Genomic DNA, 22,771 nt, shown 5'->3' on the forward strand with positions numbered 1-22,771 from the left:
TACTTTAAATTAATTTTAATATCCAGAATAAACTCCAAAAGAAACTTTCCTTCCCTCTTCATTGGATCAGAGAAAAAAAAAAAAAAAGCACTGTTCTTTTAGAAACGTCTCCACAGAAGAGGGTCCTTACAGGAATTAGATACTGTGTTTGTGGTAATGCTAAAGCAGTATAATGCAATTAGCAGTTGTTTCAATAAACAGAAGACAAAACTAGACAAACAACAGTCAATAAAAACAATCTTATCAAATGATTCCTCTTAATATTAGAATAGACTTATTTAATTCTCTAAAAAGGCATTTAATTCTCTAAAAACGCATTTTCTTTCTCCAAAATATGCTCTGTCACAACACTGTGTCACTTAAAACAAATGACAGTTTCTCTGGTATTTTGTTCCACAGATGCCATTAAGTGCCCTGTATGAACATAAAGTGACATCTTTACTAACATGTGGTACTTACTTATCTCCCACAATTCCCAAGTTGATTGTTGGATAGCCGTGTTCTTGGATTGTAGCTAGAAGAGTTGAACGGTTACTGTCTCGAATCTTTCCTGGTAAGAGGTCATCTTCAGGATTCAGTAGCTGTAAAACCACGTATATTATCAGTCAAGTCTCCTCAGAGTACTGTGTCTTTACACAAGTGAAAATGTTATTCTTCAGAATGAATATGACATTCTTAGACTGACATCTCTCACATATAAAGTGATTCTGTGAATTTAAACTAATTAAGACATGTTAGTAAGGCATGTGTTTACAAAAAGGAATAAGATGGTGGTATACGGTTGCAGCAATAGGTGATTGTCTGGATTTCAACGTGTGCTATCAAAAACCTCTGCCTAACATCAAGATAGTTTTCTCTGTAAAAGATTTTATTAGATTATCTTAGACTTGACAATTAGGGTTTTTAGTATCAAATTTTAAGATGTATCTCTTCACAAAGGCATGATCAGGTGTGATATCTCAAGAGAAGTTCTTTTGGCACTGATGACAAGCTGCATATAAGATTCCAGGAAGGCACATAGTACTACAGCACAGCATTTGCCAGTGTAACTGCAGATAATTCCGAATTGCAGAATAGCTACAGAGGACTGCTGTTCAAGAGGAATTACTCTATCAGCAGTGACTGGCAGGTTGAGTTCATTTCAGTAATGACCCCCCAACAGGTTCTGCCTTATGCTGGCAGGGAGAAAACAGCTGGCACAAGTTTGGGTACATTATCAAAATTTTGGCAAATAAAATCTGTGAGACATGAGAGAGCAAGGATCAACAACCCTGTGAAAGAGTAAACACAGTAACTTGATTATGGGCTGATCACCATCAAAAAAAGCTCACGTCATCATAAGTTCATCTGCAATTGGCCAATCTACCTGGAAACAAGGTTGAAGTCACTGTTCAAAACACTTTTCCCATCCTACAGAAGAAACAGTAATTCACACCTTGATTCTACGAGTATTTTTCTTACCTCGTTCCCTGTTGACATGACTGCGACCACTGGAAACTTGTTAACTTCTACTTCTGTTACGCCAACAGTTGCTAAGAGGCCAATCTCCGATGGACCCATGTGGGTTCCTTTAGCCAGCACACATTCACCTCTCTTAATGTCATGTCCTATAGGTCTAAAAATCATAGTACAGAAAAAAAAAGGAAAGAAAACCAGAATGAGATTGAAAGTACCTTTCCTTGATTGATCTGACTCAAGGTGAGGAATATCTGAGGAGGTTCGTTAGTCAGACTGTCAAAACGTCAGTACTATTTTTGGTCAAACAATGACTATAAAAAAATCAGTAACTTTTCTATTCCTTACAGATATATTTAATTGTTTATAAAGTAGGCTGTTTACAGACCTGATATCTTGGCCTGGTCGGGCCTGCACCAGGATTCGAACCTCTAGTTCTTCAGTGCCCTGTAGAAACAAGAAGAGCAGGTAAGGTCAGCTGGGTTATTCAAACAAGATTTATCAGAGTTCATTTCTCCGAAGTCTACACAGCTCACAGTACTGCAACGTTGTGGTTCGGCCCTCAGCACTGTGCTCCCCATTTGTGCATCAGGACTGTAATACATGTGTGCTAAGCCTGAAGAAAGTTGTAAGAATGATTTCTTTGAGGAGGTTGTAAGTGAAGGACCAGCACTGAATTAATAGTTTTACCTTCCTTTTATGAGACTCCTGTGTTTATGTATCTTTTCTGCGTTTGTATGTTGACCTGGTATACCAAACGGATTCTTTCTCCTAACCTCAGCCAATCTGATCTACTTGAACAATTTCAGAGATGGCAGTTTGAAAAGAGCATTACTCTGACAGAATATGTGTGACTGTGGACAACAGAAAATATACAGAGATTGTTATTTATGGAATTGGTGGATATCCCCGAATGCTTTTGGAATGACAAATAAATCGTGGTGGTTAGAAGGAGGGTTTACAGGGAGATACAGCATTATTCTGATAACATCTTCCATTTGTTGTATATTGGGAAGCATTCTTGCTTTGTACTGATATATTTTGAACTATGGTGGAGTGGTTTACTCTGATGGTTGTCAGTCAGCATTTGCATTGACTTATTGAAGCTCGATCTTGATGTAGTATCTATCTTTTGTTCTGATTGATCACATTATCAAGCTGATGACAATCATCCTGTCTGCTGACCAGTCCTTTCAGACCTGGCAGACCTGTGAGTTCTGGGGTCATCCGAGGAAGCCCTGCTATGATATTCAAGTACTGCTACCACAACTAGAGGTCAAGGAGCTCCTTTTAAAAGGCACTCTTTGTGCCTTCAGAAGAGCATATTTCACATGTCAGAGTGTTCATCTCAGCTAAATCCCAATCTTGGAGAAGTTCTAAACACAAAAACATTCCTGAAATATGTGGTCAATCAGGCATTAAAAAGAATAAGAAAATAACATGCTAACTAGACTGAACTAACTATACTTTGGCAGGATGCTGTGGAAGGCAGATGGAGGCTAAGAAATTCAGAGTTTAAAGCACATAGCAAAATAACCTGTTCTCAGATGCAGAGGAAAACATGCACACCAAAAGTGGAAAACAGGAAGAGAGTCACTCAGAGAAGCGATAGGGAATAACAGATTATGATGTATGCCTGAACAGGACGATGCTTAGAAAGCCTAGAATGGCCTCTTTGGGATACAGCTGTCTATAAGCAGCTCCTGTGCTTCATCAAAAAACAAACAAAAAAAACCCACAAAAAACACATTTTATTTCACTAAGACAATGTACACACACAGTCAGTACTACATGTACTACATATATTTTTCTGTAGTATTCCTCAGCAACTGCAAGGTAGACTGCTAATATGATTTACAGGTATGCTAGAAAAAATGCTCAAATTAAACAGAGTTAAGGCTATATTTTGGAGGAATATGCAGCTTATCCATTTCCTAGTTTTCAGAGGTTTTAAATTAAGTAATTTTTTTCTGTTTTAAGGATCACACAGGTCAAAGTTATGACTTAAAAGAATTTTGAGGGTACCCACTTCCCTTGTTACGCAATAAAACAATTGTTATGCAATAAAAGCCCTGATTCTAAAAATATATATTTTTGACAAGATACTTATGCAAGATACATTCTCACAAATCCTCCACATGCAGTGCAGAGGAAGACTTTGTAACAACAGTGTGTCACCATTCAGCCACCCAACTGCTATGGCAATAAGTTGTTAGGAAATCCCCTTGCTTTGAGTTACAAGCATAAAGGATCTTTCCAATATTACTTCTCCAAAGATGAAGTGGACAATCTGAAACAAAACCTGAAAATGGAAAAATCACGTTTAGGAGCAATGGAGTCAGTCTGACCATAGGTCACACAAAAATAATTAAAAGTAGTATCAAAATATATATTTTATATTATAATGTAAATATATATTTCTATTCTATTGTATTCCACTATAATATTTCTAACTATCATTCTGAGTCATTTAAGAAAATCTGTTTCCTTTTTACTTGAACCTGAGTTTAGGAGAACTTTGAAGATCCTCAGCTTGCTGAGTTTTAGGACCATCTGCAATAAGCATAATGAAGAAATTGCTCTGCTATTAAATGTGAACTCAGCAGAAAAGAGGCAAACAAAATGTCTGATTGTCACTACTGCGTATTGTAAAATGTGAATATGCTATACTCTCAAATTGGATTCTTACCATGCACCCCCACGAAACATTCCCTTTCCACACCATTGTGCCCCCAAAGAGTTTCCTGCGGGTATTCAACAACTGAGATGAGAAAATCAAGGTCAGGACAGGAAGTTCTGTGGTACAGTCACGTCAGGCTGAGCAGTGGGTAGTATTGAAACTAGGGGTAGATGTGAACACCCTTAAACTTCTGAGATCACCATTTCTGTAGGAAAATATTTTCCATACTGATGGGGTTGTACCATGAGCCACATGCTGTTGCACACAAAAGCACTTCGAGTCTTCATGAGTCACTTACATCATCTGATTCCCTGATAAGTTCTGTATCCTCCACTTGCACCACTGCATCAGCACCACATGGAATTGGAGCACCTGTTGTAACTCGCATTACCTGACCAGGCATCACAGTCTGAGTTGGCTGAAAAATAATAAAAAAACAAACAAAAATGAATTTACTTTAAAAAAAAAAAATCTCCAGTCATTTGAACATTGCAGAGATAATTTGAAAGATTAAATTCTTCTGTGTGCCATGACTCTTGATGTACTACCAGTGATATTTGTAGTTGCAATTAGGCTGTAATTAGGTATGATTAGGCTTGGGCAATTGCTTGTTAGGTCACATGGCTTAATATTTTCCCCGTTAAGTAGATTCATATCACAAGAACAGCTTTCAGAAGGAGGAATACACTGACACTCTGCTTGGCTCAGAAAAAGAACTGTCAGGAAACTGAGCTGGGGACTCTGGAGATGCTTACATGAGCAAAAATTTTGTGCTGCATCTCTGTACATAAATACTTTTCACGTAGCATATACTGTTCCCCAGGGATGAACTTTGTTTTGGTCTGGCTGGGTTTCTGTTCTATTTCACTAGCACTACATTGCATACTAAAAAAAGAGAGAAGATTGTACGTAAGGTAACATAACTATTTGCTTCATTTTTAAGCAGATTTCCATGTTTTATGCAACAGCTCAACAGCATAAACCAAAGTACATCACAGCTATCTTTGCGAGGATCTGTTTAACAAAGCCTAAAATATGCAATGCCCTACATGTAACGTCACCATACATGCCAGAGTTTCAGCAGACACAGTACAAAGCACAGAAAAATAGCAGAACATGACAAACAACACGATGTCCCCTAGCAGCAAGTTTAAAGAATAGACGTACGGCATTAAAATTTTCTCCATTTAGAATGCAGGTTTTTTTGGTCTCAGGAGCCAAAAAGGTCTCTCTATTGTACAAAGAATATAAGATGTCTAGGACTCTGACAGAAGTCAGTGCCTATGGTGATAACATATGCTGTAAATGTCTGTGCTTTTAGAATTTAGTACTAAATGTCGTTTTTTTTTTTAAGGGGTAATGATGTAAAGCATTTAAACAAAATTATGGTATAGTATCTTTTGTTTTTAGACTTAGTTGTGTTGTTTATATATTTTCCTTTTTGTCCTGTGATAAACTGATCAGATCATCTTTCTGAACAAATGATTTCTATCAGATCTGTATATAAATCTGCATGACTGCTATCTTCTAGGCTAGAGACTAGCAAGATCAATAAAAAATTGCTTCTCAGAAAGCATATCAATGTACAATTATTTAACATAAGTTTTTTTAAAGGGCTTTAAGATCTCCCACGTACCTGTATTATGGCAGTTTGGGGTTCTATCCTTTGCCTTCACCACTGATAATCTATTTTATACTAGTTAATCAATAAAGAGCAGAAATATTCCAGACAGCATATCCCACATCTCAGGAATCCTTCCTTTCACCTATGAACCAGGCTACAGGATTATGGTTTGCAGTGACACATGCAAGCTCCTTTCTGTAAAATGGCTCAAGGTATCAGAGGGGTGACTGTATTCACCCTATACTACAGCTGATTAATCACAAGCCTCTCTAAAAAATCTTTTAGGAAATTCCAAGCCTCAGCTAATGCAAGTTCATATGAAGAAAATCATTGCTCCAGACAAGTCAGTTTTTGACAGGCAGTGTTGATGGCCCTTGACTAGTGCTCTTAGATATGCCCCAACCTCTCCAAGCAGTGTCTGAAAGTTTTCTTCAATGCACAGTAAAAGTGGCTGTGAACACAAACACAATGATCTGGAAATAGAAATCAGAAAATAATATGTATTTTAAAAATTGATACAGAAATTTCCAACTTGGTTATATGGTCTTCTTGTAATTCTCAGTCCCATTTTGTTCCTCTCTCAGTGGTAGTTACATAAGATCCTTTTTTGCTATAGGATGAATCAAATCTAAACCTATCTTCAGCTCCCTGCTGCGAATCATTCAGTTAATTGGTCTGTAATGTGAAAAGCAGTATGTTGCTGCTGAGAGTGACTGAAGGGAGAAATGAGACTGAGGAGACCTCTAGAGCTATAAATCATTTCTTGGGCAGGAGATGGAACACAAAGATGCGTTGGCCTAAGAAAGAACCTGTGATCACTTATGCAGAGGTTGACAGACTAATTTTTCATACTTGCCACTCATATTTCCAGAAGCATAAAGCTAATTCTTCTCACTCTGTCCCCCCAGTTTCTGTTCCTTGTCAGAGAGGTTTCCCATTCCCAGTACTCTGTCCATGTAGATACATTTGAGAGCTCTAGAGTTCTCTAGGAGAAAAGAGATCTCCCATTTGCACTTCCATCATTTCTAAAAAGCTGCTAACTGATCAGGACCCTCAGACCTGTGGACCATCATCTGGATTCTGGACTAATGTTTGAAAATATAGCCCAAAAGACTAGAGAATCCAAGGTATGTTAAAATAATGCTGAATTGATTAATTTAAAATTTTAAAGTATTGGAAATAATTTTACATATTTTGGATATTAAATTCATTTATCTGAATTCACATAAACATCAATATTGAGAAGATATCTATGCCACCAAAGTATAATTCATGAAAGTGGATAGTAGCTAGAGCAAAAATTATTTAATGTTTCTCATTGGCTACTGTGATCAGTCAAATAAAATGTCCTTTATAGTTTTACAGGTAGTTCAATTCCAGTTTAAAAACAAAACCAAAACAAAAAATGGAACAACACTGCTACTGGTAATACTTCTAAAAACCTAAAGCAACTATTGACATGCAACTGTTTCACTTGATGTTTTTGTGGTTAGCAGTCAAAGTGGTCACCCTATACAATCCTTACTAAAATGGATCAATCTGTTCTTTTGCCTTCGACTTATCCCATTTGTGCATGATTTTGCATACAAGATCTTTTGGATAGAATTACAAACTGGGATTTGAAATATCTAAACATTCTGGATTAACTCATGCTCTCCTAAACAGGAGGTAGCAGGTATAATTCAGTTGCTAGTATATTCAGTTGGCAGAATAATATGAACTGATTGGAGGTAACAGATTTTTTTCTGTCACCCCTGAATTAGTGCAGGAATTTTACCAAATGTATACTTGAGTTTGACAGCAAGTCAGAAGAAAGTGTTTCATATAGCAGAAATCGGTCGTGGATGCATCTCTACCTCAGTCCACCTATCTGTCAGGGTACGCAAACACACGGTTGATTTAAGGAACAGAAAAAGAGCAATACTAAGCAGGAAAAGGCAGCTCAAAATTCTCTGCAAACTGGTGCCAGGCTTTCTCAAGACCTCTAATCATTAACTATCTTTGAAGACTCACAGAATTCCCACATGCTGGTTTGCAGGTATCAGTGTGAAATATCCAAGCAGTTTGTGCAAACACTGGCTAGGCTGATACCCCTTTTAAAATCCATCAGCAAAAAGTGGTTAATTCTTGCTTTTTTCCATATAAGTTGTGATGCTACTGGAAACCTTGTGTCCTCTGACACCGTGCTAGGGCAGACCACTACTGTATGCAAACCAATAGGACATATCAGCTTTGAAGTATTTGGGGATTTTCTAGATAGTTCCTTATGCAACCTCACTACCTCACTTTTTGAAATCACATCCCAAGGTACACAGAAGGAGGCTAGATACAGCTGTGCCCTACTTCAAGCCACCTTCAAGAATAATAGGTTTTGGAGCGCAAGAAATGCTTGTAAAAATAAAAAGCAAATTCTTACAACAAAAAGCACATTAAAAAGCAAAAAGAGATTGCACTCACCTGCTCACCGGCCTGGGATTCCCCTATGATGAAACGATCCCCTGGGCCATCAGCAGCTGTAACGTGACAGTACAAATGGTAAAGATGATAATTAGGCTGAACCAAAATAAATGACGTAGTAAGAAAACTAAGAACAGGAGAACCAGAATCTAGGATTCAGTTCTTCAGTGTCAGTTGAACTGACTTGGACACCACACTAAAGATTACAGAATTTTTGACAACATTTCTAAGGTTTTTTTCAGTTGTGTTTAGTATTTTGAAAATTACGTCTTCTATAGTACCTTTTAACAAAAATTGTTCAGAGAATAATGAACAATAACAACGTTCTTGTTTGAATTTGTCTGTTTGAATCCAAATAAGGGTCTTGTGGGTTGATTCTGGGTGGGTAAGAGGTTGATGATAGAGTTCATTACTATTCTGAAGTAATGCTGCATCTTTACTAAGACTGCACTTTTGATTTCCTCTGCAGGAATCACATTGTAAGAGACCAGTCTCCTGTCCCCAAAGCCCTTTTCAGCCAGCTTTCTATTCAAAGCTCCCCAGCTCATCTCAGCATTATATTGCACATATTCTTCTGGCTAGGTCTGCACTCCCTTGCTGCTGTTACTAAGTATTTTAGTGTGCCTTTCTCTCACATGCACAGATAATGGACAGCTGCAGTCATCCCCATCTTGCAGATGTGGGATTTTATTTTTACATCAAGTCCAAGTGAGCCTATTGGTCTATTTCCATTGCCTGAGCTAGCAGACAGTCTGTTTGATGGCAAGTTGCCTTCCATTGTTTCGACTGCCAGTAACAAAAATGACACTTTAATGTCCCCAAGAGAAAACTGGCTATCATGCTCCAGATTTCAGAACTGTGTTACAATGATTCAACTTCTACCATAATGACATGACTAGTAGTAATAATGTTTATTCTTATATATTGCTTTTCCTCCATAGGTATCTGCAGTAAATATCATTAATCCTATTCTACAAATGGAAAAATGGATGAATAGGGAAGCATCTTACTCAAACTCATGCAGCATCTAGTGGCAAAACAGAAGATGGATTCAAGTCTCCCAGGAAACAGCTCACTGCTTGCTCATTATAGCCACGTTACTGAAATATTTTAAAGTATGAGTTTTTCTTTTGAGATGCCTTCATAAGAGTACAGTCTCGTATATATTTTCAAAAATGGTCTAATACAATCATAAAATAATTCATAAATAGGAAGCTGGAACTGTGACAGCTCAACCAAATAGCAGATGTAGGAAATTTTTGATCACATTAACAACAGAGAAGAAACTGTCACTCTGAGGCAGATATTCTCATGTTAGTCTTCTGAATTCTTTCTCTTTCTATGAAATGCCGTTGCAGCTCAGGTGCATGTCTAGGAGCACACTTGGATGTGCACAGCACACACATATCCATTTAAAAGATCTGAATTAAACTTTGCTGTCTTCCTTCAGGACAGTTGAGTTCTACATAACAGTCACTTTAGCAATGATGTGAATCAAATCTGAGGCAAAATATTAGCAACTGGATGCAAAATACAAGTACTTCTGGCACATGGAATATTGAAGTGAACTAATAATATGCTAGAAAGTGGTTTTATGGTTTTACAGACACTGCATGTCTACAAAGTGTGCTTACCTCTGACAGCATAGCCATCCTTTACTGATGCGGGAAATGGTGGTAGATTATCTTTTGCATACACATCTTGAGCAAGGACTCTGCCCATTCCATCTATAAAGGGAAAGAGAGAAAAGCTTCATGTCAGTAAAGCTAGTGAGAAGGAGGAAAATGACAGCAACGCAATCTGACAGATGAAATACATCATGTACTCATACTCAAGAATAGGTTGCCCAGGTTTTTGATGTTTGTCAGAATCAGTATTTAAACCAAACAAGGACTGGAATCTGAAAGTACAGATGAAAGATTGGATCAATGACTTTGTGTTTCTGGTTGCAGTGAAATAGAATGCCAAGTATCTAAACTCAGAGGTAGTAGTGTCAGACAGAACAGTATTTCCATATCCTGAAACCTCTCAAAAATACAGGAACACTTATTTTGTACTTTTAAACTTTAAAAAAAGTTTTGATTTTTAAGAATTTTGTAAAATAACATTCAAAAACTGAATTCTCTGTGAAAAGATGAAAGTTGATGGACTGAGCCCAGAAGACTGCAGTGATGGACATGACTCCATAAATTAACACCGAAGTTTTGCAATAGATTAGCTTTGCCTAAGTGATGACAACAATCTTGTTCAGTGGAGAGGTAGTGAACATACGTGTCAGCATTATTTATGGAAATTCACACTGTAAACATTTGAAATATTTTTAACAGCCGTTTCAAACATATTCTATCCGTTCTCTTAGCATCTGTAACAATGAGCTGCAACTTGACTCTGCCTCCCTGTAGAGGCTGACCTGAGGAACTTCACCTTCTGGCCTACTTTAACGGTGCCAGCAAGAGCTTCCTTTTGTCTTCTTATGATGTGAAACAAAGTGGAAATTTGTACCTTATCCATCCAGGTGGTGGGACGGTGAGGAAGAACATTTATTATGTACCTGACTAGATGGACTAGGAAAGGGCACATAGGCCAGAGCTACTGAGAGCAGCTTGATTCCAATATGTCTAAGGAGAAAACGGGAAGCTCATTGGAAGATTGATGCCACCACTTTTAAGGTGCATCGTGGCACAGAAAGATGTCACATCCCGATGAAGGAATGAAGGTATGCATTGGTAATATTGTTAGGAGAATTTGTGTGGATATATATTTTATAGATTATGAACTTTTAGACATGCCAGAAAAGACATTAGGTATGGTTTTTGTTTTACAGATAGACAGGAAAATATAAGTGATTGTGGATATACTAACAGATATACTGGCAGAAGACTCAGCTGTGCACACTAAGTGTACAAGTTTGGTTAAAAACAGCACCTGGTGGATTTGAAAATTTTCAGCTTCACTTAAGTGAAACTCTAAGGGAAACTATGCTTTACTGATTAGTACAATAATTTAGCTAGTAATTAATTATAATAACTATAACATCAATGTACTTGCATCCAAATGTATCAAATTTTAACTTGGAGCAAATATTTATGCTGTATTTTGTCATAGGTAATACCATGAAAATGCTGGTAAAACCTTTAAGGAAAGCAAGTAGAAAAACATCTTTGTGACGGCTATTGACACTGCCATGTGATAAGACAGAAGACACGTTATCAGAAAGCTCACTGAAAGCTTGAATGCTTGCACTGAAAAGACACAGACATTTTAATTATAGCAGAGAAAAGCCAGTTTCTAATTTTAGCAGGCATGTTGTGTCTTCATTTTACTTCCTGTCTGCATGCAAAATCACACCAATTACAGCAAAGTTGGACAGTATGTTCCTGGCATTCTGCCATGTAATATTCAAAGTGATCAAATGGCCAGCCAGTAGCTGGAGTGAATTTCAATAAGGGAAAACAAAAGAGACTTACTTGCTGAAGCCTTAGGCATTTAAAGTGAAGCAAGTCAGCCATTAAAGAACAATCTGAAACATTTACTCTCTTTTTTGAACGATTATTTTAAAAGCATACAATTTAACCTTTTTGATTAAATGTAATTCAAAAAAGATGTTCTTAAATGTTTTAGTGTCTCCTTCCTATGCTTCTAGGTTTTTGATTTGAACTTGAAAGGGAGAATTGCATGAAATTCTATTTTCAGATGTGGGTATTACCTTTTCTTGAGCTCAGTTGGTGAAACTGGTTAAGTTCTGTAAAGAATTTTGATCTCTCAGGGTACTGGTATGGGAATTAAGTAGTGAGTACAGGAGTTGTACTAGAGGCCAAGGGTTTACTTCTATTTCATAAGTTTTGTCCTGATAGCACGTCAACGTGATATGAAAAAGCAATGCTATCAAAATGGCCACCTAGTTCACAATTAATAAAGAGCACAGAAACACATTCAACTTCTGCAGAAGTTACATGGCTCTTGGACTAGATTGGAAAAATTGCCCAGTTCTCAGGCCTAAGCTCACAACAAAGCCTTTTTCACACAAAAAACATGAATAGAATTCAAGACAAAAAATTAAAAAAGCAATATTCCTGGACTGCAAGTGATGAATGTATGCTCTTAATATTAAGAAAGGCAGCAGATTTCAAACTGTATATTTGCAGCAATAAAGAGCATGGTGTTGCATGGCAGCAGTGTTACACTATGAGACCAATATTCCTTACTTGCATTACTCACTATGCAAGCAATCTTCTACAAGAAACTCAGAAAAAAATCAGAAAGAAACAAGGATCCAAGGAATAACAGGACCAAAAGCTTCAATGTGCAAGGCATTAAAACTTTTGAGAAATGTTCTTGAGTCATCTATTCCACTCCACAGACATGGAGCAAAGTGATCTATAATCAATAATAACTTTGATTAGAGCATTAATTTCAGATTGAAAGAGGGGTAGTAAGAATCTCCCACAGTGAGAGAACTGAGTGATTGTTTATAACACAAAATGGAGCCAGGCAACATCTATACATGTCCAACGTTAAATCAAGCACTGAAGGCAAACTCTGCTTTTTAAGTTTTTGCCTTGTTGCATATTCCCCAGCCTATGAGCAGATGCATTTATGTACATCTCAAACATTTCACAAAAATTATTAGAAGACCAAGGGCTGAAGCGAGCTGTGAGATTCATACAAAGAATCCAGCTATATGTAAAAGTACCTCTGTAATTGATGATTTCTGTTCCAAGCACCGGGGTCATCTCCAGAACTGTGATGAAGGCCTTGTCCATAGATGTCAAAGGGAAGGGAGACATGCGGTGTCTTCTTGCTACCTTGGTAATGTCAACAGCACTGTGACCTGCAAAGTGAGATAGTTTTAGACCAGTTTATAGTGTGTTGACACACAGAGCAATGTTCATTTAAACCACTTTACTGAAATGCACCTGGCCTTTACAGATAAATTAATTCAAGCTACTTATTGCTACTAAGTATTTATGTCAGAAAGTAGGATGGTATGGTATTCAGTTAGAATCAAAAGGGAGACTTAAAATACAATTGATAATTGAAAAAGTTCACAAAAGTTCATATTCTTACTTGTTCTGAAAAATATGACAGAAGTCTCGATGAGAATAAAAGAATCAGTTAATCAGAAACAGAAACCCTTCACTGGCAATGCAGCACTTGACACTGTGGCTCATCACCTGAGACTGACTCACTTCTACGATCTACCTGGTGCTCAGGACAATTCATTCACTCATTCTGTCCTTCCTTGATGGCTTCTATAGCCTTCTGATGAGTAGCTACACTTGACATTCAGACCCTAGACATAATGAGTTCCACTGAGTTAAGTATTCCTTCAATCCCTCTCCCATTCAAAAGCTACAATAAGGTCCTTGGAGAGAACTGTAATATGCCATAGCTTTGATTCTAACAATACATAAAAGTTTCTGAACTATGTCTGCATACCCCACCTTAAAAACAAACCACACTTCTTTCCTAGCTATGACTAAGCCTCAATAAGATGAGTATCAGATACAGATGGTGAAAAATAAACAGAGAAGACATCAGCATTGCCAGCATATAAAAGCTGGTATCTTGAAGTAGTTGTTGATAATGTTCCAGTCAATAATTTTGAAGGCAGGGTAGAAGGGAGCACAACAAGATCATGGGACAGCAAGCGCAATGATGGAGAGGGCTTCTAGCTAATGGGCGGCCTAGTCATTGTCAGGATTTTGTAGCCACCACAGCAAAGTAATGTTTACATCGTAATTTGAACGACAATAGTAAGACAGATTAATGGAAGTTTACTTTTTCCAAGTTAAAAAAAAAAAAAGGGTGACAATTTGAAAAAAGTTGTTCGAAAATCAAGCCATTGAAAACTATGACTGGCTACATGCTTGATTTCCTGATATTCTATGAGTGTGAGTAACTCTGGGGATAACAAACTCTGAAGGACTTTGAATGTGAAGAGAAGCAACGGAAAAGAGAGGACTCATGCGATAACACATAAATGATAATGCATACAAACCAAAAGGTTAGGAAAATTGTATTTACATAAATATCTTTAATGGATTTGCCAGGATCAAGAATGCATTGGATGTATATGCATACGAAAGCCAAAGTGGATGATGTTCTAAAAATACAACATGAGATCCTTGACAAGAATTCCAGCTGCCTGCACTGGCAGGAAAAGTCCTATCTCAACACCCATGCATACAAGAAGCATGCACAGTGTGGCTGTAAGAAAACAGAATAAGGTATAAAATGAAAATGAAGCTCACAGAACTTTGATTATCAAGAGTGCAATAGGGACCTTGATACAAACTGCTTTCGTGCAGTGTCAAATGTAGTAAGAAGTCTAAATAAAATATCTCTAAAAAATAGTAAGAGCACTCAGGTGCACCTTCCCAAATTACACAGGCAACAAACTAAAGCATTGTAAGATCTAATGCCTGGCTACAGGCATGAGACATTCTCAGGAGAGTTTCTTGGCAATACTAAGGCTGTCTGCAACTCTCACAGCCATCTTACATCCTAAATTATTGAAAATGCTTGATTTCATTTGGCTCTACGCAGTTTAAACTCAGCATCCATCTAGTGGAAAAAATATTTTTCTGGATTTAGCAACAGAAACATTATTCGCAAGCTAATATGTGTCTGTCATTATTATAACTGTATTATGCTAGCACCTTCACAAGGACAAGGATGCTGTCGAATTTCCCTGACTTTTCTGTGCATGCATGTCACTGAGAGACACCCTGCCTAGAGGCAATGTAATAACTGCAGTAGACTCCATACAACACATGCTAAAAGTTTTTTTCCTAGTTGTATAAAATAATTTTTTTTGTCTTAAAAAGAAAGCTTAGAAAGAGGAAGGAAGACACTAGAAAGAAACATGGTAGAGCAGGGAAAGCTGGTGGAAGCGTGAGGCAGCAAACAACATTTATGCTACAGCCATTAGTTCTGGCTGTTGTGTCACTAAATAAGAATCTTTAAACTTGAGCAATAAGAAGGGAAGTGCATAGTTAAAAACAGGAAAGGACATTTATGTACATCTTTACCAGCATAACATCTTGAACTCTTGCTGATGCACACTGGCTTTTTAAAAGCCTGCAATACACCTTCAGTCTAAATGATAAACTCTTGGGAATATTTATAGCTCATCTGAGTTGAAGCTAGTTTTCAGCAAAAATATAGCCAGGATTTCAAAACCCAGTGTGTTGAGCTGCAAGAGTTGGCTGCATATATTGACATAAATTGACTTTTCGTTATCATGATGTTATGTAACACTAGAAATTGTCTATAATTGTTTCCAGCTGCTGAAACGCCACATGATTAAATGCTTTGAAGAAAGATCCAGAATAATGACATTAATTACTGCAGAGTAATGAGCATCTCTACCAAGGATGCCCATATACATTCCTACTTTTCCCTGTTAACCCTTACTCAAAGTCAAGGTGCAGTATGTGATTTCTCCCTGGAAAGAAAAGCAAGGTGTGGTCCTCTGAGTGGGATTTTCAAAGTAGTTCCTGTTCGTACTTGTAGATACCTGGCAGATGTCTTCCTGCATGATTTTATGTAGTGTATGTAATTTAAAAGTAGCACATGCCACCAAAGGAAGTTGCAATATGTTTCAAATGTGATTATACTCAGGGAAATGGTTCTTCGGTGTCCTCCCCAAGTGTAGGCTCTCCTGACACTCCAAACATTACCAGGTTACAAGGTAGAAAGATGATTTTTCTTCATCCCTTCAGATCTTGGAATGAGAAAATCAAGGGAGTTTCTTCTATGTTCTACCATCCTGAGATGTATAGATTAATAACTTTTCAAAGAGAATGGTGATACTAGTTGTTCTGGTAACATGCAAAGCAAAACTGATTTGAAACTCCTCCACCATATCGTTCCTCTCTAGTGTCTACTAGTAAACCATAGTAAAACATGGTTTATGGTACTATATAATCCTTTATAAGCAATGCTTTTTTAAAGTCATCCTATATAGCTATATAGATTTAACTACATAAACTATGTTTATTTTTAGAAAGAATTTTGTCTCTATAGATTCTTTACTAGCAATACAGTCTTTCTCAGCAATTCTGGAAAAGATTTTTGTTTTTCCTTGCTTTCTGAAATTCTTTGTTAGCCAGTTCAAAAATTAACATTTGCCCTGTTTTAACTCTTAAAATGCTAAAGAATCATTCAGAGGCCCATCTCTGAACAGTGCCCAAAGGACTACCTCCCAAGCTGTAGCTCTGTGTCTAATACTTGTCATTTGCTTGATGAGCAAGTGTTCAAGGTTTCCGTTAAAATCTAGTAGGAAATCCCTTCTTCAACGCACTCTGTTTGCAAATAGGTAAAATTTACGGATCCCTGACAACACTGTTCCAACATCAAAAGTGACACCTATTATTTCTGCAAGCCAAGCCAAGAAAATACATAGTCAAAAATGGAGTTTTTGCACTAGAATGAATAATGTAAATTCCCACAGGAAGAAAGAAGGAAGCTCATGTAACTCCTAATCCTTCTCTATCGCTATTTCTTCTTAGAAACAAATGCTAAATCTGCTTTTAGCTGTATCATCTATTCAAATAGACATGGAGACAAAAAGAAAAAAATGTTATTTTTTAATTCTGAACTATGAAGAGATACATTTTTTTGCCATAAGCTAAACTTATAGTGACTATAGTTACTATATAGTAACTATACATTAAACAACTCTTGAGACCTTACCAACTATATTTCACAAATGTCAGATGGCTCTAAAAATTGCTCTTTACATGACACAGCATTCTATATGACCAAACAATCCTTCAGCATTAAAGTCAATTGATGGTACAAGGTGGAAAATTCAAGACAGCCATCTGTCTGATCACCAAAATAACTTGCTATGCAGGTTATTATATATCAATGGCAGAACAATTTTTAGACTACAAAACATTCAGATAAAACTGAAAGGGATTTAGCAAATTATAAAACATACGTGGATCAAATAATGTAGATTGAACCTCAAATTTTAACCTTTACAGTTCTTGGTTTGATTTCATAACATCGTGCATGCTTAAGTTTGAAAATAAAAACCATATATATTCAACCTGACAATTTCCATTTTCATTATCTTTCAGTGTTGACAAGATTTGCACACACGCTACCATTTAAATCAACACACCAACACCCCAACATGGGCCTTTGTGTCATTAGAACAACTTGGAAAGAGAAATTAAAAGGTAACCATCAATTAATATAAATATAAGTATCTTGTAGTGTTCACATATTTCCTCTTTGGAGTGAATTTCACTGTCTCAAGTTCTTAAATTTCTTCCGCAAACCCACTTGCATCGCAGCCCTCTCCTCCCCCTCTCACTTAATTATAATTTGCTGCCTTCTTTTCTCTCTACAATAGCAGTCTTGTTATTTATTTATTTATTTATTTTTAATCACAGTAAAGCCAGAAAGTTTCAGCACTCACTTGCTCTGAGGATATTCTCCTTGCTGCTGCACCTGGACTGGACCTGCAGAGAGAGAACAGAGCTTGTGAGCTACTGAAGTTAACAAGCAAGCAAAATACAGAGATATAATGGGCAAGCTCCTGGGATCTAAGACAGAGGCTTCACATATTTTCAGCATCATTCTTGCATACTCTACACAAGATTAAAATATTTATGCAGAAGAGTAATAGCTGATGGTCAGAGTCCAGAATAAACAATTTAAAAATCTCCTAACAATAAACAAGATGGCCTAAGGACAGGGTAATAAGAGTAAAATCAAAGAACACACTGTTTCAAATTATTTGTTAAACTCCAGTTTTATATAAAAGCTTCATATTTGCTCATATAATTACGATTACCATAACTCTGAACCTAAGTTTATAGACAAAATACTAATATAATTGTCTTTTCATGACGTGCTTTAAAACTCTGTTGCTGAAATTTTCAGGTATTATAGAAAGAATTTAAACATATTCAAAATATATTAAATATAGATTACATTGCTTCTTAAGATATTTAATAATCCTACTTCCTAACTCTATAAACAGCTCACAGTTGTATAAACAGCTCCTGGCTAAAGCCAGGTAAATTTACTCTATTGTTTCAGTTTGGCTAAAAGAAATGCAAGGTTTGGCATTAATTTTATAGTGCGCTTTTACTTTAGAAAGTAACCACGTCAGAATGGCAACTGCCTTCTCAACGAATCCTCTTCCTAGGTGCTTGGCTACCCCTGTGCTATTCCAGATTTATTAGTTTCACTCCAGCGGAGGACTCTCTTTTGTCTAATATTCTAGTTAGCACTTGCTTTTAGAGTTCTGTCCCTTTAGTATATATATTAAAAAAAATGGTTTTGGAGGTTATCAGGCTTGTGGACAAAACAAGTTTAAGCTGCATCTTTATTGAAGCACCGTTTCTTGTTAATTCTTCTCAAGTTTGGAATGACACCACATTGCACAGGACAGTGAAGTTGCAAGCTAGTAGATGCACTAACCTGAAAAGAAGTCTGTTTTAGGACATGTCACCTGATTGAACTGGTCACACTACAGCAAAAAGCTTTTTCTTGTGGCTGAAATTGCCGTCACCAGCTAAAGGAAACTTCTCTGGAAGACAACCCCCTAAGAGAGGATGAACTGAGTCCTCCTCTTTTGTACATCATTCACAGTTATATTGCTATATTTCAGTGAGATGACTAATACAATAAAATTATGTAGATGCAGCTAAAGAAGTGGAATAGCACAGGTGACACAGAGGGTGTAATTTCCCTTGCAGAGAACATTTGTCTCTGCTGAGAAAGAGAAGGAATTATCTTTCAGAATTCAGCTCGGATTTGTAGTTACAGAACAAATGCATGGAAAGTAAATATGTATGATCTGACAGTTATGATACACAGTCTATCCCTCAAAGGCCACCTTCGTAGAAGAGCAGTCCCTGAAGTCTGAAATGAACCAATTTCTAAACCTCTTTCTTCCATTCCACAGCAGCTTGCCCCAAATGTATATTCACATAAAAAATTGGATTCTATAGCGTAACACAGTCTATTTATAGTAATGGAATAATTCATGGAAAGTAATGTTGCAACTTAGAGTGAGTTATGGTGTCCTTCCCTGAAAAGAATGTTGTTTAAAAAAAAACCCAAAAAACAAAAAAATCCACCTCCCCCTTCCCACCAAAAATACCATACAATAAAACTTCCAATGAGATATTAATGATGCCCAAATTTGGCCCAGAGTTGTTGTTTTTTTTTTTTTTTTTTTCATTTTTAGAGGAATGACATAAACTCTCTTTGGAAGAAGAAAATATTTATCTATAATTCACCAAAGGACAATTCTGGACCAAAAGATGGTTTAATGATATGGAGGGAGGCACAAAAGAGAGAGGGGCTCAGTGAGAAAGAGAGACAGAGAGAAGGAGAAAAGCAAGATGGCATGTGGCAAGCCAAAAGACAGTGAATGCAAAAGGAGACATGGGCCTACGTGTGTAGACTTCTGTTTAAAATGGAAGAGGCTCTCTTATTTCTCACTGAAAACCGTATGAAAAGAGAAAACGAGGAATGGGCCTGCTGCAAAATAACCAAGCAATTTAGCAAACTGTGGAATGAAACTCAGTGAGATAACATAGTCCTAAAGGAAAAAAAAAAAGGCAAAAACAAAAAATACAAAACACAAACATTCAGAAACAATCTACTAAAACAAACTAAGTAAAATAAGCAATCCAAAGGACACAGAGAAAAGCTACTAGAGAAAGAGGAAAAATGTTAGCAGACAAAGACAGTGCTGAAGAAGTAAAATGGAAGTCAAGAGAGAGTCTTCAACAAAGTGGAGGAACAGAAGGAGCCCAAACCCATAGCGCAAAGCAATGTTTGCGAATGGAAAATAGCTCCTTTGAGCAGTAATAGTTACTCTCGAGTTGTAGCCTCTATTCCTCCTGAGTTCATCTTTAAGCCCTTCCAACCTATAGTGCAGCTAGTGTATGGACAAAAACAAGAGATTTATAATGAACAGAGCAGCTGAGATTTGCAGATCAAATCTTCTAATATAAAAAAACGTGCTGACAACGTTTTGCTCTTACAATGTCCAAATGGCAATGGAAACAAAAGACAGCTGGCTTCACACACAGCCTCGCCCAGGTCATTTTTTTAATTCTGTGCACACAGAGGACTTTAGTGACAAAGTTAATTTTGCTTTTTGGCTTCTTACAACCGGCCTAAGGTTTGCAGTTTATCACTCACCTGAAGGGCAACATATGCAGTATGGGAAATAATTTGCTTGCCACAGTTTTTAAAAGCAGCTGTGGAAGAGGAATCCATGAGATTGAAATAAAAGGCTTGAGCAGCTAGACTTGGCTGTTTCCCAAACTATGCCCACAGCTGCAGAATACAAACCAGGATTTAACATAACTGATATCAGCATTAATTATCAAATAATACTTCAATTCATTTAATATGAATTGTATATTTATATCCTAAATGCTATTTTGAAACAAAACTGCATTAAAATATGATTTCAAATGAAACCCACTAGTTTTCTAACACATACAGTTTTAGCTGTAATAGAGCTTCGTAGAAATGGAGTCATGTGCTGTAGGTGCATTTTATCATATTTCATGATTTGTAAATTTTGCTATTTTTTGACATTTACAAAAAGCCTGCATTCCTTTCACAGCTACTGCAAAGTAAAGATTCCGTATTATACCACATACAGTACCAGGACTGACTGGGACAAACGATCACTACGATTATTGTAATTCCTCTTGCTCGCGGGTTGTTTCAGAAACAATAACCTGTGGCTGTCTCTCCTTTCCTGGGAAAGGGAGAGTTTCTTTATTCACTGCTCAGGTCCAGAGCTTGTTGGCTCACGGTGTACCTTGGCAACAGATACAGTGGGCTATCGTTCAGTACCATTTCCCTGTGTAGTCCAGGCAGAATGTAATCAAACTCAAAACATTCAATTCAGATTACTGTTTCTTAAGGAAACTGGATTTTATGTTTTTTAAGATACAATTTAATTGTGCTGAAATGCCAAGTACGCTTTCTCCCATAGGCTGAAGCATTAAAGAGATTGTGAAATAAAGTATTTAAAAAAAAAAAGAACTAAGGGAATGGTAAAATTGAGAGATCCGCTGACAATTTCCATCTATCAGTCATGATTGGTCTGAGAAATGAAATCACTGACTGTAATAAGTTGGATGTATTTAAATCTCCTTGATATGTTTTTCTGCAAATAATAGTGTGCACAAAAAAAAAATCTTTACAAGAAAAACAGAAAAAGACACAAAGAAAAGCTCATGCTGTAAGTGAAAAATTAACGTGAAAAATAAAGAGAAAAGAACACTAAAATAAAAATCCTTTAACACTTTACCTTGATCTTTAGGAACGGTTAGAGAAACTACTTACCTTTTATAAGTCATAACAAGATTAGCACAGAGTATTAAGTCAGCTCTTCATTATGGGAGGTACAATTAAAAGCCATTGGTTATAATAAAACAAACTGCTACACAAAGATGAAGAGTTTCCAGCCCAATATGAAAAGCTAACTCTTATGGGAGGACATTTCAACCCAAGTTTACAACATGAAGAACAATTCAGAACAAGAACATCAACACATGATTTATCACCAACAGAAGGAACCAGTTTCTCAGGAGCACAGACTGTGGGAGCCTTGCCCATAATGTTGGTCATTCATGGGACAGCGCATTGCTCCGCTTTGAGGGAAGCATGCAGAACGTGGAACCACCAGCAGAAACCCAAACACATATATCGACACAAAGGACTAAGATACAGGAAAGGGAATGGGCTCGCCAAGCTGTAATGAAGGAAGCAGGATATGCAAAGCATAGCAGCAGTTTCCAATTGGAGAACTATATCCTCTGTCTCATAAACGCCAAATTTATTTATGAGGTGTTGCCCATATTACAGGTTACTGCCTGCGGGAAAGTGTACTACTCATATCACCTCTCCTTGAAACTCCAGCTGTAATGTGAATACAATTTACTCTGCATGGTCTGGGAAAGCACAATGTTGCTGCTTTTTTCCTCATTTTTCCACCCTTATAAAACAGATACATTATATAACAACCAACAGTACAATACAGCCCCCTAATACCTCAGGTAAATACTTCTAATTCAATTAAACACTCCTTCCTAAAACATTCCTTCCTTTCTAACAATGCAATAAATATCAATATCTGCATCTAAATACATAAAATTAAATCATAACTAATAATGTCTCAAACCTGAGTAGCAACACTGCAAGCAATACTAATTAATTAATTTTGGCCTATTACTACAAGCCAAACTACAAAAGGATTGAAAAATGTAATGAAAGCATTAATTAATAAGGTTGCTTTAAATCTTATCTGAAGTATGGAGAAAATAGCAATTGCTTGCGTTGAAGTGATATGCAACATAAAAATAAGGTTGTTTAAAAAATTTCACAGAAAAAGTATGCCTAGAATTGTCTCTTTAAAACCCTTTTTAAGAAAATACTTCAGGATTAAATAATCCTATTAAGAGACGGCATCTTTCTATTTCTGGAATGCATTCAAAAGAGTGCTCTTAAACTGAGATGCATATGTCTTAAGAATATGCTTAATCACCACCTAA

At 36.8% G+C, this 22,771-nt stretch overlaps 1 protein-coding gene across 8 annotated transcripts in view; it reads right to left on the reverse strand.

Annotated features, from left to right (window-relative positions):
• GPHN (gephyrin) overlaps positions 1-22,771 on the reverse strand; it is a 254,183-nt gene that overhangs the window by 24,799 nt on the left and 206,613 nt on the right. For 5 of the 8 annotated variants that reach the window (XM_088536554.1, XM_088536553.1, XM_088536552.1 and 2 more), the window contains 8 exons: positions 17,653-17,695; positions 12,910-13,047; positions 9,851-9,943; positions 8,217-8,272; positions 4,434-4,553; positions 1,844-1,902; positions 1,462-1,615; positions 460-581 (listed from right to left, as the gene is read on the reverse strand). In XM_088536554.1, the coding sequence (XP_088392680.1) occupies positions 460-581; positions 1,462-1,615; positions 1,844-1,902; positions 4,434-4,553; positions 8,217-8,272; positions 9,851-9,943; positions 12,910-13,047; positions 17,653-17,695 (785 nt within the window). Of the gene's footprint in view, positions 1-459; positions 582-1,461; positions 1,616-1,843; positions 1,903-4,433; positions 4,554-8,216; positions 8,273-9,850; positions 9,944-12,909; positions 13,048-17,652; positions 17,696-20,070; positions 20,134-22,771 lie in introns of all 8 variants that reach the window. The other 3 variants (XM_088536550.1, XM_088536548.1, XM_088536547.1) reach the window with 1 other exon arrangement.

This window comes from Tinamus guttatus, unplaced genomic scaffold, assembly GCF_059628265.1.
Source record: "Tinamus guttatus ecotype Peru unplaced genomic scaffold, ASM5962826v1 Tinamus_guttatus_pri_ptg000676l, whole genome shotgun sequence".
In the NCBI taxonomy this organism is placed as follows: Eukaryota; Metazoa; Chordata; class Aves; order Tinamiformes; family Tinamidae; genus Tinamus; species Tinamus guttatus.